This window comes from Podarcis erhardii (genome assembly GCF_964252035.2).
Source record: "Podarcis erhardii genome assembly, chromosome: 10".
In the NCBI taxonomy this organism is placed as follows: domain Eukaryota; kingdom Metazoa; phylum Chordata; class Lepidosauria; order Squamata; family Lacertidae; genus Podarcis; species Podarcis erhardii.
Genome location: NC_138500.1, coordinates 12,387,859 through 12,405,139, shown reverse-complemented (window position 1 = coordinate 12,405,139; position 17,281 = coordinate 12,387,859). Strand labels below are relative to the sequence as shown.

The window sequence follows — 17,281 nt, the reverse complement described above, 5'->3', positions numbered from 1 at the left end:
GAGACCGAAAAACAACATGAAAACGTATCAGGGACTTACGATGCTCTTTGTGATCATAGAATCATTGAATTGTAGAATTCGTCTCGTCCAACCCCCTGCAATGCAGGAATATAAGGGTTAATATATAGAAAATAAGCAGCAATATGTATAGGTTGAGCAGAAAGCAATCAAGCACACAGGCAACTTGACAGCAGTGCAGTAAGCCTGCAATTTACACTCATTTAACTTGCGCTCATTCAGCTTTATGTACTTGGCGAAACACAAGTTTTTAAAAAAATCAAAGGGGGTGGAAAGGGGCAGGCATCTATGGGGGGAAGACATTAGCAATCTCACCTGCCATTGCACCCAATGTGTTTTGACTATAGGCAATTTTCGCTTCAGGCGTGACCGCTGAGCAAGTTGCGGGCTCACTGTGCATACTGTATGTTGAGCAAAAGCAACAAGAATTAGCCATGTATATAAGGAAAAAATGAGAGGTTTGACTTACCCATGTTATACATAGGAGAAGAGGAGCAGAAATTGTTTACCTGGGGCCTGCCAAAGGTGATCAGGAATCAATGGGTCTGCCATTGCTATGAACTGCGCCATTGGCGTAGACATGTTGGGATCGAGCTTCCTTGATGGTGGAATTTGGGGTTTTCCTTTTAAACTTGCCATAAGTGAGAGGCCTTTAACAGCATTGGTGGGTGTCTCCCATTAAATCACTGAGCTGGATGAGGCTTGTGGGTATGTTATGGAGGCTGCAGTGGGGCACTGTAAAATGCTGGTGAATTTTCATGAGGACTTGCTTTTTTTAAGTGATGCATAATTTAGGAGAACTGAAAAGGGGGGGGGGGAATCAGCTCTCCTAATTTCTGCATCACTTTTTTTTAAAGCAAGTCCTCATGAAAATCCATCAGCATTTTATAGTGTGGAGTTCTCCTAAATCGCACATCTTTGTATTCAACTTTTACCCTTGATGCACATCTTCGTGAAGCAATTTTTCCTTACACAATGCATTTTTGCACACTGTTTTCGCCAATCTGTGCATTTCTTTCTGCACACTTTACCCTAGTATATCCATTTTTGTGCATGTTACTTCACCCTGGAGGCACACTCCATTGTCTGACATTTAAAGGAGAACGTACCCAATCCACTCTTTCCAGAACAATTCACAACTGAAATACGTCCTTGGAAATTCAGTTTTCTGAATTTTGCTGTGCGGTTCCTCAGCCAAGTAATGTGCACCCCCCAAAAAAATACATAAATTGTGGTAAAGTGTGCATTAAAATGTATATAACTAATGAAGATGACATCCAAAAATGTATGTGTTGGGGAAAGTCTGCTTTGTATTTTTATCATGGCCTTTTAGGCTTTCAGAGTGGTTTGCAAAAATCACTTCTGCAGGCCAATACAATAATATTTACTTTAAAAGGTGCCTACCCACCGATTTCCAAATGCCGTGAGCCACCAATAGAGGGGCAGAAGTGACTTTGCAGGGATAAGTTTCAAGAAACAGGAACTATTGCTTTAGAAATAATACGGGCAGCTGAAGCTCATGAGATTCCTTCCCAGTCTCATTTCTGGGCATTCCACGTGCTGGGATGACCAAGGCCGGTTTTATCATCTTAGGGATGCTGAGCTCTGGGGCTGCATTTGGATTACTATCTCTGGCTGGGCACATGGGCTATATAAGACGACAGAAGCTGATCCACCAGGCACAGCGGGTGTGGAATGCGTCAGCAGAAAAATCATGGCGAGAGGAGCAAGGAGACGTAACTGTTTGCCTGACCTGCTCTGCATTGCCGCGCGCCAGACTTTGGGAGGGCGGTGGTTTAAATCATCTCACTTCACGATATCCGTGGATGTTAGCTGTGGTACCTAAATGGAACATCCAGGTTAAGGGGCACTTGTGTTGTTTAGTCGTGTCCGACTCTTCGTGACCCCCTGGACCAGAGCACGCCAGGCACTCCTGTCTTCCACTGCCTCCTGCAGTTTGGTCAAACTCATGCTGGTAGCTTCGAGAACACTGTCCAACCATCTCGTCCTCTGTCGTCCCCTTCTCCTTGTGCCCTCCATCTTTCCCAACACCAGGGTGTTTTCCAGGGAGTCTTCTCTTCTCATGAGGTGGCCAAAGTATTGGAGCCTCAGCTTCAGGATCTGTCCTTCCAGTGAGCACTCGGGGCTGATTTCCTTCAGAATGGATCGGTTTGATCTTCTTGCAGTCCATGGGACTCTCAAGAGTCTCCTCCAGCACCATAATTCAAAAGCATCAATTCTTTGGCGATCAGCCTTCTTTATGGTCCAGCTCTCACTTCCATACATCACTACTGGGAAAACCGTAGCTTTAACTATACGGACCTTTGTTGGCAAGGTGATGTCTCTGCTTTTTAGGATGCTGTCTAGGTTTGTCATTGCACTATACTGGAAGGAAAGCAGCAGAGGTGGGCTGTTGGCTGTTGTGCTCTGCTTGTAAGCTTCCCAAAGGCATCTGGACGGTCAATGTAGGGAAAAGGATGCTGGGTTCGGGGGCGACACTCTCATTAAACAACTTGACACACTTCTCTCAGATGGCAGACCTGGGAGGAGTGGCGGATTGGTGCCTCCCGACCTTCCCATGGCCACCCAGGACTCAACCACACCTTCCCTGCCACCACAATGCCACACTCTAAATTGGTAGCAGAGGCCGCCTGAACGATTGTGACATTGAACAAGTCTACAATACTTTCATGCAAACACTTTCGCATTTGTTCAGTGTAATGTGTGAACAAGCTTCCTTGCAAGGTATGGACCCCAACAGAACAGGGCCAACAGAGGTCAGAAGTGTTGTGAAGGGGTGCAGGCAGAGACGGGAATGTTAAGGGAAAATATGCCTCTGTTTATGTGTGGAGAGAAGGCGAGAGAAGAGCTTGGGGCGTCTTCCAGATTACCTGTTAACTGACTGTCATCTTGATTTGTTTGCACGACGCTCGTGGGAAGGTTAGATGGTGCCAGCTGAGCATTCATTCTGATCTGTTTTGTGAAGTTATATAATGTTACATCAAGCAATTGCTGCCCCACACTTTCCCCTGGCTCTGAGCCTTCTTGCCTTGGTGGTGGGTCAATGGTGAAGGGTCAGAGGGAGAAAAGGGTGAAGACTGGGACGAGGAGGTGATGGAAGCTGAAGAGGTAACAGGGCTTAGTGAACCGGGAGAGTCTGTGGGAGAGACAAGTCTCCAGAATCAGAGGCAGAGGCTGAAGCAGGAGGGTGAGAATTCAAGAGGCATAGGCTTGGTGAAAGTCACAGGTGTCTCCTGCTGCAAGCTTTCCTCCCCAGAAGAGGCATGAAGAGGGCAGAGGAGAGGTTGGCTGCACACAGGCGCAGTCTCTGATTGCTTGGGAAAACATGGTGGGGAGGCAGTGGCTTTCAGCAACAGATTTTCATGGAGGTTGTTGTTGTTGTTGTTTAGTCGTTTAGTCGTGACGACTCTTCATGACCCCATGGACCAGAGCACGCCAGGCACTCTTGTCTTCCACTGCCTCCCGCAGTTTGGTCAAACTTCGAGAACACTGTCCAACCATCTTGTCCTCTGTCGTCCCCTTCTCCTTGTGCCCTCAATCTTTCCCAACATCAGGGTCTTTTTCAGGGAGTCTTCTCTTCTCATGAGGTGGCCAAAGTCTTGGAGCCTCAGCTTCAGGATCTGTCCTTCCAGTGAGCACTCAGGGCTGATTTCCTTCAGAATTGAGAGGTTTGATCTTCTTGCAGTCCATGGGACTCTCAAGAGTCTCCTCCAGCACCATAAGTCGGTGCAAATAGGATGTGAAAGCAATAGTGTTAACAAAGGAAATCTGGCCAAATATAATTAGGACAATGTAAGTATAGTCTCACCCATAATAGGCAGGTTAGACCTGCGGGAGGTGAATGTGAAGGCTACTCCTTTCAGAACATAAAATCATAGAAATGTAGAGTTGGAAGGGACCTCTAAGGGTCATCTAGTCCAACCCCCTGCAATGCAGGAATCTCAGCTAAAGCAGCCATGACAGACGGCCATCCAACCAATATAAGCTTTGCTTCTCCTCTCACAGTTGGTGGCATCTACACCGTGATTCAGACGAAAGCCAAAATCACGTTGGACGAATGGGGGGAAAACTACTTCCTCATCGGCCCTTATTTTGAGCACAACGTGAAGACCCAGGTGGAAGTCTGTGAACCTCCCAACGGAGCCGTGAAAAAGGCCATGGAATCCATGAGAACCAGCGGGTGCCAGGTAAATGGGATTCCTCTCCTTTTGTTTCCTGAGGCAACTAAGCTGACTCACTCGGAGATTAGCTGGTTCCACTAATGCTCTTGTCTTTCTGCCTGACATACTGGTCTCAGTCAAAGTCGATTCATTCCAGGTTATTTTTGAGAAAGGGACCCGTTTATCCAATTACACGTTTTAAGAGTGCATTTATCTGGAAGTCTGCTTAATGGGATTTCGGCCTTTGGCTTTCCAGTCCCCAAATAATGCAGTCAGATTTCTGTAGACACAATATGACCTTATCTTTGCCTGGCTGGATAAGCATGTAAATCTATCTATCATCTATCTATCATCTATCTACCATCTATCTATCTATCTATCTATCTATCTATCTATCTATCTATCATCTATATCTATCTATCATCTATCTATCTATCTATCTATCTATCTATCTATCTATCTATCATCTATCTATCATCTATCTATCTATCTATCTATCTATCTATCTATCATCTATATCTATCTATCTATCTATCTATCTATCTATCTATCTATCTATCTCTATCTATCTATCTATCTATCTATCTATCTATCTATCTATCTATCATCTATCTATCTATCTATCATCTATCTCTATCTATCTATCATCTATTTATCTATCATCATCTATCTATCTGTCTATCTATCTATCTGTCTATCTATCTATCTGTCTATCTGTCTATCTATCTATTTATCTATCATCATCTATATATCTGTCTATCTATCTATCTATCTATCTATCTATCATCTATCTATCTATCATCTATCATCATCTATCTATCTCTATCTATCTATCTATCTATCTATCATCATCATCATCTATCTATCTATCATCTATATCTATATCATTTATCTATCATCAATAGCTTTTTTAAATTTAAAAAACTTTACAGTGTAAAAGAAATTAGAAAAGTCGAGAAGGTATATGCAATTTCATTTTAATGATCTGCACACTTTCTTTTTATTTTACATTTATGTACCAAGATGGTAGGTTATCCCTAACATTTATTTCTCCCTTTTATCAGGTGTATTTTGGCAGGTGGCTGATAGAAGGGAGTCCGTATGTATTGCTGTTCGATATAGGATCAGCGGCTTGGAATTTGGACAGGTGGAAAGGGGAGTTCTGGGACGCCAGCCAGATTGGAATTCCTTACCACGACCGAGAAGCGAATGATGTGCTTATTTTTGGGTCGCTAACTGCCTGGTTCTTCAAAGAGGTACTGTGCTAAGGTTTGCACATTGCACCATGTACATCATATGCCAATAATAATAATAATAATAATAATAATAATAATTTATACCCCGCCCATCTGGGTGGGTTCTCCCAGCCACTCTGGGTGGCTTCCAACAAAATATTAAAATGCAGTGGTCTGTTAAACATTAAAAGCTTCCCTAAACAGGGCTGCCTTCAGATGTCTTCTAAAAGTCTGGTCGTTGTTCTTCTCTTTGACATCTGGTGGGAGGGCGTTCCACAGGGTGGGTGCCACTAACAAGAAGGCCCTCTGCCTGGTTTCCTGTAACTTGGTTTCTCGCAGTGAGGGAACCACCTGAAGGTTCTCGGAGCTGGACCTCAGTGTCTGGGCAGAACGATGGGGGAGGAGACGCTCCTTCATTCAGATTTGTAGCTGTTGGAGACATAGGTCTCTAACAAAATGTCAGGCTTCAGACATATCTGGTGGTCATGCAAATATATATCAGGTTTTGGCACCAATATTTCAACATTATCAAAGAGGTTAACAGAGGAAACCATACCTTTCAAACCTGAAGCTCTGTCGCTGTGGCGATTTTAACATTTGAAATAACTTATTTAGGGTTGCCATATTTCAAAGAGTGGAAAATCCGGACACAAAACTTGTTGAGCTTTTTTTGCCCAAAGTTGCTGAACTTTTATTAAGTGGAGGAGGGGGCAAAATTCTTGAAGGGTTTTATTTTTAAAAAAAATCTTGAGGTTTTAGAGCTAATTTTTTTAGGAAATTCAGCAACCCCTCCCCCACCTCCAACATGGGTTGCCATATGCCCAGCTTTTCCCAGACACTTTTGCCAATCTTCGGAGATTCCACCCAGATGCTAATTCTGATGGTCAAATCCTGGATATGTCTGGGAAATGACCTGGGTGATCATTCCCAGCCAGCATGAACAAGGAATGATGGGCGTTGTAGTCCAACAATATCTAGTTAGCAACCAGACTATGTTTCTGAAGGTCTGTCTTCCCCTGGAGCAAAACAGCGTGGCGAGTAAGGTTGCAGTCTGAGGCCCTTCTACAGATTCTGCCACATTCAGAAGCAAGCTGGGTTTCTATGGCAAAAGGGCCCTTTTCATCTCAGGCAGCTGATTTTGGGTGTCATGAAAGGATAGCAAATAGTTTTAAAATATATTATTCTTGTAGTATTGTTACTACCAAAGAGAGGATTCTACAATTCTATGCACTAGTGCCTAAACTTAGTGTTGCATCCAACTAAGTTATACTCAAATTAGACCCAGTGACATTCAGGAACCTAAGTTAGCCATGCCCATTCATTTTAATGGGTCTCCTCTAAGTATGTCTAGTATTTGATACAACCCCATTACTTTGAAGTACAGTCGTACCTCGGAAGTCAAACGCCTTGCGAGATGAACGTTTTGGCTCCTGAATGCTGCAAACCTGGAAGTGAGAGTTCCGGTTTGCAAATGTTCTTTGGAACTCGAATGTCCATCGCGGCTTCTGATTGGTCGCTAACGATTGCCAGCTTCGCGCAGTGAAGAAAGCGAGTCGATTCCACAGTAACCATGTCTCCAACTCCGCTCGCTCTCGGGGCTCTTTTTAGAGCTTACTGGGGAGTGGGGGAGTCGCTCAGGGTACCCGCCGGAACACCAGGTCCTCAGAATGCTCAATCTGAGTTTTGTTTCCGGGGTTCCGCAACGCTCTCACGGTCACCCCAATCTTCAAAGCGCTGGAGCTCTTTCAGCCAAAAGAGCTCCCGTCCACCATTAATCGGGCGACCAACCGGAAGTCTGGCTGCAGGAGCTTCCTGTAGCCAATCAGAAGCCGCGCTTTGGTTCCTGATCGTTTTGGAAGTTGAACGGACTTCCAGAATGGATTCCGTTCAACTTCCGAGGTACAACTGTAATCACATAGCTCTCCTTCGTGACTTTAATAAAACAGGTGTGCTTTTGAATGTCCTTCACTCTTTAAATATGGTTCAAATACCACTTTACTTTCTATCTCTTTCCAGCTCTCCGATCAATTTGAAGACAAGCCCAACATCATTGCCCACTTCCATGAATGGCAAGCAGGGCCTGGGCTGATCCTCTGTAGATCCAGGAAGATCCCAGTCGCAACCATTTTCACAACTCATGCAACCTTGCTGGGAAGGTACCTGTGTGCAGCGAGTATAGATTTCTACAACCACCTGGACCAGGTAAGGAAGATAACATTGTCTTGCATTCCCTTCTGACCACAAGTCACTGTTGGTTCCGCCAACTATCTTAGGGTGGAAGTTACCTGATCATGGGGGCTAGAACAACACCCTCATAAGCCAAGGCTACATTATATTATTACTATGGAAAAGCAACACCCAAAACCTTAATTAATCGTATTATAAAATCTTCTGTCCCTGTACCAAATTAGCATTAGCACTTCACATTGAATATTTTCCAAAGCTATGACTCAGTTCCAGGAACCACTCTATGGAATCTACTGTCTCTGTAATTTCCTTCCCCAAACTCTTTAGATTGTCAACTTGTATGTTAAAGTTCCAATTTTTGCATTTCCATTTCTCTCAAGTTGCTGGATAGTTTTTCTGCTGACTGCCTATCAATATTGAACATAGAATTGTATATATCATAGCAAAACAACGATAGGTAACTGTCCCATATGCCACAATTTAACTGGTAGGCAAAAAGAAGAAGAAGCACATTTCTGTTATTTTTGTACTGCATCAGTAAATATTTTAATAGTTCCACAAACTCTTTTATATCTCCAACCCTGGTTGACTTTCTCTGTGAAGACCAAACTGGAAGTCTCCTTTCAACTTTAAAGAGGGACAGCTTTACCATTATGCAAAGCGAAGCTGTTGCCCATCCAGTAGAAGGTTTTTTTTTTTTAGGAGTAGCACAAAGGTTTTGGAGGACAGTGTGCCAAACTGCCTGCCTTGCACCTCCTAAGCTTGCTTTCTCCCATGTCAGATGGTGGAGTCTGCTACTCTGTCACAAGTATTGCAGTAAGATTCATTTTTCCTTCGGCACATGAAATTGCAGAGGATGTCATTTTGTGCTTTGTCTATCTTGGATAGAAAACTCTGTTGGGATAGAAAAATCAGTTGCATCTCTGCATCAGGAGCTGTCGTGGCAGTAGCACAGCTCTGGGGAAGACAATTCCAGGGCTTATTTCAAAGCAGGAGAGATTATGGGGTGCCAGAGGGGTTGTCAGATCTCCCCTGCTCTGGGTAGTGAAAATGAGGTGTCATTCAGGTTTTCTTGCAACAGATTAGTTCAGAGGAAGTGTGGGAATGAGGGAAATTAGCAAGGAGAGTCTGGGTCCTTCTTTCCTTTTCTTTGATGGGGTTCCCGATTCAGACTAGCAGTTTAATGGTAACATTTCTTTGCAAGATTGTTTGCCTTTATAATTAGAAACCAAAGGTTGCATTTCAGCTAGCTGAAGATCTCTTGTTGAAGTTTCACCAGCTGCATCGATGCAGTCAAAGAAAGCACCACTAAGTTCAGTTACTTCCAGGAAACTATACGTAGGATTGCAGTTATGCTTGTCCTTATACATTGCATGTATATAGTGCTACTCTTTGGTGTGAGGGTTACAGGGTAGATCACAATGAGTTACTGCACTTTAGAAAAATCACTGCCACCTCATTGTATGGCCCAACGACATACAATGCAGAAACATGGCAGAATTTTGCGTATCCAGTATGTTTTGATTTGAAGGATGTCAGAGGAGTGTTACATCATAGAGGAACAGGCGTTTTTGATTCACCGGAAGCTATAATTATTTATGCAGGTCATTTCCTTCCAACTCATCCTTCACCAACATTGTGCCCTCCAGATGTCTTGGGCCATAGATGCCAGCTCCCTGGGTGCCGAGCGCCCACAAAATTCCCCATGAAGGGCTGGGCACCCACAAATTTCAGTACCGGGCCATGCACGCTGCATGGCAGCCACAGGCCCGGGCACCCGCAGTCACAGAGCCATGCTGGCACTCCTGTCTTGGACTATAGTTCCCATCAGCCCTAGCCAACACAGCGCTGATGGGAGTTGTAGTCCCAAACATCTGGAAAGAATCAGATTGGAGAAGCCTGCGCTGACTGTGATATGATGCCACACAGCTTTGGAATATTCAGTCTGGAGAACTGCAAAGCCTCCAAGAATTCCAAAGGTGCCCAAATATTCCCAATATTAAACTGCATGTTAGTGATCCTCTAACTGTGGGGGGCTAATGGGATTCTACAGATCGTGGATGGCGTCTACATGAACGGCTGACATTTAAAGGGTATTAATACAGGAAATGTTGCCAGTTTGATTCCCACCCCCCTCCTCATAGCTCTTCCACAGATACTTACAGCGCACTAAAGCTCTTTCCGACAAATGCTAACATTTCGTAAGACATCAGCTGTCTTAATGAGGGCGTCTTTGGCTGTGAAAAGGTCACCGAGGCCCAAAAGCTCAAGGAGAGGGTGGGGGTGGGAGGGTGGAAGGAGAAGGCTTGATCTCCAAAACACTCGTGTTAAAAAAGACAATGCAGATGGGCAGGTTCGTAGGAGATTTCCTTACCGCTGCCTCTTGGTAAAAGACCATTAAGGTCAAGTGAGTGATTTGTCCATTACTAAAAGACTCCTGGTCCCCAGGGCATGTTAGTTTGCTCTGACCTTTTTTGGGGGGGAACAGACATTTCTCGAAAGGCTTCTTCTCGATTTCCCGCTTCTGAACTGCAGACGCGTTGCTATGGGCCTCGCCACTTGTCTTTTTAAAGACGTACTAGGAAGCAGGGTGTTTGATTTGCTTAAACAAATGCATGCATTCCCCATCTGCTCTCAGAAGGGGTCAACAGAGGCAAGCTAGGAAGGTGGTGGTAGCGATCGCCAGAGTATTTTGGTGGTGGGGAGGGAGAGAGGGTCACAGGCCAAACACACTGAAAGCCTCACACATAAGAACAGTCTACTGGATCAGGCCAATTTCCCATCTAGTCCAGCATCCTGTTCACATAGTGATCAACCAGATGTCGCAAAGGGAAGCTGGATTCGAGCACCAGTAGGGTTGCCATATTCCAAAAAGTAAAAACCAGGATACCCTGAAAGTTATTGAGCTTCTTTTTAGGAAGACCCCAGAACAGTTGAGCTTTTTTTTTATTTTAGGAAAACCCGAAAGTTGTTGAGCTTTCTTTTATGAAAGCGCCAAAAAATATATATGCAATTTTTCAGTTTGCTTGCCTAAGATCCAGGACAAACTGGTATGCCCCGCGGAGGACCTTAAAGTCCACAAATAACAATGCTTTGGAGGTCCCGAGCCTCAGGGAGGTTAGATTGGTCCCAAATAGGGCCAGGGCCTTTTCAGTACTGGCCCCGACGTGGTGGAACACTCTGTCACAAGAGACTAGGGCCCTGCGGGACTTGACATCTTTCCGCAGGGCCTGCAAGACAGAGCTGTTCCGCCTGGCCTTTGGTTTGGACTCGGTTTGACCCTTATGTTTCCCTCCCTTTATGGTCTTGATTTATCAGCTATTTTAAAATGAGGCTGCATTTTAAATGGCATTTTAACCTGTACTTTAAATTGGTTTTTTCCCCCTCCCTCTCTTTCCCCCCTATTATGTTTTTACTGTGATTTTATTTTATTGGTGTTAGCTGCCCTGAGCCCAGCTCTGGCTGCGGAGGGCGGGGTATAAATAAAATTTATTATTATTATTTATTATTAAACTGCCCCCTTCTGGGACCCCCCCCCCCGATATGACTTCTGCCTTTGAAATCCTGGTAATGTCTGGGGAAATCCAGACATACGGCAACCCTACAGCCCAGCAGCACTCTCCTCCAGCTGTGGAGGCAAAACTGTTAAGTTGTGGGTGAACATATCAGACGACACAGCGATTCTTCAAACAGCTCTTGTTTATTCACAGGCCAGAACAGAACAGAACTGAAGGGTTCAGCCAGCCTGCTTATATAGAGCTCCACTAGAATGCAACAGTAACCATATTCTGTAACTATCCAATCACTGAACGTCACTTTCAATCCCTTATTTGCATATGTGGACCTGAGTGAAAACTATCTACAGTATCCCCCTGCTGGCCCAGGGTGAGAACTTCAGTACATAACAAAAACAGAGGCCCCCATGGCTAATAGCCTTCGATAGCCCTCTTCTCCACGAATTTGCCTAATCATCTTTCAAAGCCATCTAGGTTTGTGGCCATCACTGCCTCTTGTGGGAGAGTTCCATAGTTTAACTATGTGTTGCTTGAAGACGTACTTCAATTTATCTTGACCTGGAACTCCCACCGCAATTGGCAGAAGACTCTATCAAACCTTCTCCACATGTTCAGTGAATGTGAGGATTCACACTGGAAACACACCTGACCTTTGGGTGAGGAGCATGTTTCGATTTCTGGGAATGGAGTTGAGAGATGACCTAACCTGGGGAGAGAACAGCAAAGACCCGATGAAGAGAGCACAGCAGAGGTTATATTTTCTGAGAATCCTCCGGAAAAATAATCTCTCAAAGGACCTGTTGGTGGCATTTTACTATTGTACTGTTGAGAGTGTTTTAACTTATGGCCTGTGTGTGTGGTTTGGGAGCTGCACGGTCAGGGGAAAAACAATGCTGTCCAAGGTTGTAAAGACTGCGGAGAGAATAATTGGGTGCACTCTTCCCACCTTGGATCAAATCTATGCTTCCAGGTGCCATAAGAAAGCTGCAGAGATAGTGCAGGATAGTGCACACCCCGGAAATGATCTCTTTTAGCTTCTGCCTTCTGGAAGAAGGGACAGGGTTATAAAGACTAGGACTAGCTGCCTGAGAAACAGTTTCTATTGGTTTTAAACAGTTTCTATTGGTTTTAAACGCAGTGTAAGGTAGTCTCTATGCGAGTATATTGTACAGTGGTACCTTGGGTTAAGTACTTAATTCGTTCTGGAGGTCTGTTCTTAACCTGAAACTGTTCTTAACCTGAAGCACCACTTTAGCTAATGGGGCCTCCCGCTGCCACCACACCGCCGGAGCACGATTTCTGTTCTCATCCTGAAGCAAAGTTCTTAACCTGAAGCACTATTTCTGGGTTAGCGGAGTCTGTAAGCTGAAGTGTATGTAACCTGAGGTACCACTGAATTCAGTTATGGGGTATCAGAGTTTTTAGGGACTAACCAGGCTGGGATAGTTGGCATAGCAGGCTTGTTGGCTTTTGAATATCTGATGTAGATTTTTTCAATTTCAGTGTTGTGTATGGGACAATGACAATAAAGATTATCGTATTGTATCATATAAAGTCTGAACAAGGGGCACCTACCCACACATAGCTGCTGGTGCACAGGTGTCCTAAAGCCAGCGTTCTTCCACTTTGATTCCCCAGATGTTGCAGGACTACAACTCCCATCACCCATGACTCTTGGCTAAGATGGCAGAGGATGATGGGATTTGTAGCCCAGCAACATCTGGGAGCCCAAGGTTGAAGGACACTGTCTAAACAACTGGAGCCTTCTGTGCGGTTGAGGATCCTGTGACCATATGGAGCAGGCGCACTCCTAGACCTGTGGCAAACATCCCTTTTCAGACATTTGGACTTGACATACGCAGGTGACAGGCAGGCAGGGCCAGTGTGGCACTCAGCATCAAGGGAAAGGAGTCAACACACAAAGTGGTAATTCCCTCTCCTGCACACATTTCAATGTACTTGGTGGGAAAGGTCTAGAAGGGGCTAGATAGACTCATGTGCAGGAGCTTCTCCTGGACTTCCCCACTTCAGGTTGCAGCTGGGGGTGACAATGTCAATAGAAAAAAGACAGTCACGGAACTGAGAAATTGCACAAAACAAATGAAATACCGTGATATTCACAGTTGAGTCCTCAACCCTTTATTACTGTGCTTTGCTTTCTTCAAGCTGGGCTTTGTTTAAAACTTGCCATTTAGGTTTTCAAAACTTTTTTGTAAATTCATTATTAGAAACTGTACTTTTGAGTCCTCAATCCTTTATTACTGTGTTTTGCTTTACCTAGGTCGAGCTAGGATTATAATACTTCAGAATTTTGGTTCTACCCCTTTTTTTGAATTTTGGTCATTTAAAGTTTATGATTTTTCTATTTCCTTCTGAGGAAACTGAATAGTTCAGTGAAACGAGGTTTGTAGCTGGCATCCCGTTAAGGCTTTGTTCAATTTTAGGTTTTCCTAATTTTTTTCCTTAAGCTTTTTGATTTTTATTATTTAGTTTATTTCCACAAGATAATATTTCTAGTCAATTAGTGGGGTGTAGTGGTTAAGAGCGGTAGACTCATAATCTGGTGAACCGGGTTTGATTCCCCACTCCTCCACATGCAGCTGCTGGGTGACCTTGGGCCAGTGGCGTAGCGTGGGTTGTCAGCACCTGGGGCAAGGCAAGTAATTTGCGCCCCCTAACCCGTGGATTTGCGCCCCCTAACCCTAACCCCCAGATGTTGCGCCCGGTGCGGCCGGCCCCCCCTGCACCCCCCACGCTACGCCACTGCCTTGGGCCAGTCACACTTCTCTGAAGTCTTTCGGACTCACTCACCTCACAGAGTGTTTGTTGTGGGGGAGGAAGGGAAAGGAGAATGTGAGCCGCTTTGAGACTCCTTAAAGGGAGTGAAAGGCGGGATATCAAATCCAAACTCTTCTTCTTCTTCTTCTTCATTTCGAGGGTGACAATGTGGCTGAATTCAGACAGCCCCTCTGGTTGAACTTGACAAAGACCTTTCTCTGCTATATATATATATATATATATATATATATATATATATATATATATATATTTGCTTTCGTAGATTTTCACGGGTACAGGAATGCAGGTTTTGGTGTCCTCGGGTGTCTTCCCGTGTAAAAGTTGGGGTGTCTAGGCGACGTTTCGACGAGGTCTCACTCGTCATCTTCAGGCTGGTGCTTTCGGCTTCTTGTTACTGGAACAGAGCAGGATCTCAGTGTTTGAGTTCCTATAAATACTGTAGAGGGGGTGTGGTGTATAGCCTCCAATGTTCTGGGCAGAGAGGAAGTTCCCAGGCTAGTGTGCCTTTTCTTCTTTTGTTCCTTAATTACTTGAGAGATATCTTGAGTGATTTCTTGAGTGATATCCTGAGTACCACTTAGGTGGGTCATTAGGTGTGGATTAGTTGTTAAAGTCTTTGTGTCTTGACCTCTTGAACTTTGTGAAGAGTTTTCCTGAGAAGATGGCTGTACTGTACTTAGTTGTGCTCTGGCTTGGCTTCGTGTATAGGGGCGAGCTGTGGTTTTGTGGCTTGTGTCAGCCAGATCTGTGTAGGGATTGCAGGGGGGTGCAGCACCTCGGATGCTGCACCCCCCTGCAATCCCTACACAGATCTGGCTGACACAAGCCACAAAACCACAGCTCGCCCCTATACACGAAGCCAAGCCAGAGCACAACTAAGTACAGTACAGCCATCTTCTCAGGAAAACTCTTCACAAAGTTCAAGAGGTCAAGACACAAAGACTTTAACAACTAATCCACACCTAATGACCCACCTAAGTGGTACTCAGGATATCACTCAAGAAATCACTCAAGATATCTCTCAAGTAATTAAGGAACAAAAGAAGAAAAGGCACACTAGCCTGGGAACTCCCTCTCTGCCCAGAACATTGGAGGCTATACACCACACCCCCTCTACAGTATTTATAGGAACTCAAACACTGAGATCCTGCTCTGTTCCAGTAACAAGAAGCCGAAAGCACCAGCCTGAAGATGACGAGTGAGACCTCGTCGAAACGTCGCCTAGACACCCCAACTTTTACACGGGAAGACACCCGAGGACACCAAAACCTGCATATATATATATATATATATATATATATGCAGGTTTTGGTGTCCTCGGGTGTCTTCCCGTGTAAAAGTTGGGGTGTCTAGGCGACGTTTCGACGAGGTCTCACTCGTCATCTTGTCGAAACGTCGCCTAGACACCCCAACTTTTACACGGGAAGACACCCGAGGACACCAAAACCTGCATTCCTGTACCCGTGAAAATCTACGAAAGCAAATATATATATATATATATATCAGTGTTGGGAGCAACTCTCTAGGCAGGCTGAGGGTGCTGCATTCATTTTTTATTTTTCTAAAGTGAGGGCTTTTAAAAGCCTCCTTAGAATTATTCCGCAGGGCAGCTCAGGGGGTCTAGTAATTGGATCATAAGCCTTTCACTTCTAGGTCAGCAGTTCAGAGCTGTTAAAGACCTAAAGCCCATTAGAGGTTGAGAGAGCTATTTAGTGGCATATGTTGGATTGCTCCATTTCTTTGTCACTGCCCTGCCCCCTGCGACCAAGAGTGAAGATTCGTGGCTCTTCCAAATGACAACCGACTAAGGAGGAGCTTGTAAGAGGAATGTGGAAAGTGATCAGTGAATGATTAGACAATGTCTGCCCACCTGCGTTGCTGTTAGCCAGTACAGTGGTACCTCTGGTTACGAGCTTAATTCATTCCGGAGGTCCGTTCTTAAGCTGAAACTGTTCTTATCCTGAGGTGCGCTTTCGCTAATGGGACCTCCCAATGTGTGCACACTTCCAGCGCGCAATTTTCGTTCTCATCCTGGGGCAAAGTTCACAACCAGGAGCAGCTACTTCAGGGTTAGCAGAGCTTGTAACCTGAAGCGTTCGTAACCAGAAGCGTTTGTAACCAGAGGTACCACTGTACTGCGTAACAGAGGCCTGAAATAAACAAAGAGGGGAACAATGTCCTGCTTATCAGCTTCCCAGAGCATTTTGCTGGCTGCTATTGCTCAGAGAATGAAATAATAATAATAATAATAATAATAATAATAATAATAATAATAATAAATTATTTATTATTTTTTATTATTTATACCCCGCCCATCTGGCTGGGTTTCCCCAGCCACTCTGGGTGGCTTCTGACAAAATATTAAAATACAACAGTCTATTAAACATTAAAAGCTTCCCTAAACAGGGATGCCTTCAGGTGTCTTCTAAAAGTCTGGTACAGTGGTACCTTGGGTTAAGTACTTAATTCGTTCTGGAGGTCCGTTCTTAACCTGAAACTGTTCTTAACCCGAAGCACCACTTTAGCTAATGGGGCCTCCTGCTGCTGCCGTGCCACTGCTGCACGATTTCGGCTCTCATCCTGAAGCAAAGTTTTTAACCCGAGGTACTATTTCTGGGTTAGCGGAGTCTGTAACCTGAAGCGTATGTAACCCGAGGTACCACTGTAGTTGGTTTTCTCTTTGACATCTGATGGGAGGGCATTCCACAGGGCGGGTGCCACTACCGAGAAGGCCCTCTGCCTGGCTCCCTGTAACTTGGCTTCTCGCAGCGAGGGAACCGCCAGAAGGCCCTCGGGGTTGGCAAACTTTTCCGCTGGTGTGCTGGATCACACTGACGCACACCATTCTTTCCCCGCTGGCTTTCGGAGGCATGGTGGGGGGGGAGGAGGCATCTATGGCTTCCTATTGGAGCTTTCTGCAGCCTATAGGAAGCTGTGGCTGCGTCCTGGAAGTCAGTCCCCACACGGAGCAACTGGCACAGTGCTGCAGTTTAGCTCCGTGCAGGGACTGACCGAGCAGGCGGCAAGGGCCGGCAGCCAGTTTAACGACCCCCTCATGCTGTATCCGGCTCGCAGGCTGTAGTTTCCTGACCCCTGAAATATTATTATTGAAATATCATATTATTGACGGGATAGGGTTGCCATATTTCAAAAAGTGAAAATCCAGACACAAAACACAAAGTTGTTGAGCTTTATTTTGCTTTGTTGTACCACCATAAGCGGTGATTTTTATCCATGTATTTTTATCCATATTTCAAAAAGTGAAAATCCAGACACAAAACACAAAGTTGTTGAGCTTTGCTTTGCTTTGTTGTACCACCATAAGCGGTGATTTTTATCCATGTAT

At 44.8% G+C, this 17,281-nt stretch overlaps 1 protein-coding gene across 1 annotated transcript in view; it reads left to right on the top strand.

Moving 5' to 3' along the window:
- Positions 1-17,281, top strand: part of GYS2 (glycogen synthase 2) — a 51,699-nt gene that overhangs the window by 3,802 nt on the left and 30,616 nt on the right. Inside the window, exons 3-5 of the mRNA XM_081879853.1 lie at positions 4,045-4,226; positions 5,264-5,455; positions 7,451-7,636. Of these exons, the coding sequence (XP_081735979.1) occupies positions 4,045-4,226; positions 5,264-5,455; positions 7,451-7,636 (560 nt within the window). The remainder of the gene's footprint in view (positions 1-4,044; positions 4,227-5,263; positions 5,456-7,450; positions 7,637-17,281) is intronic.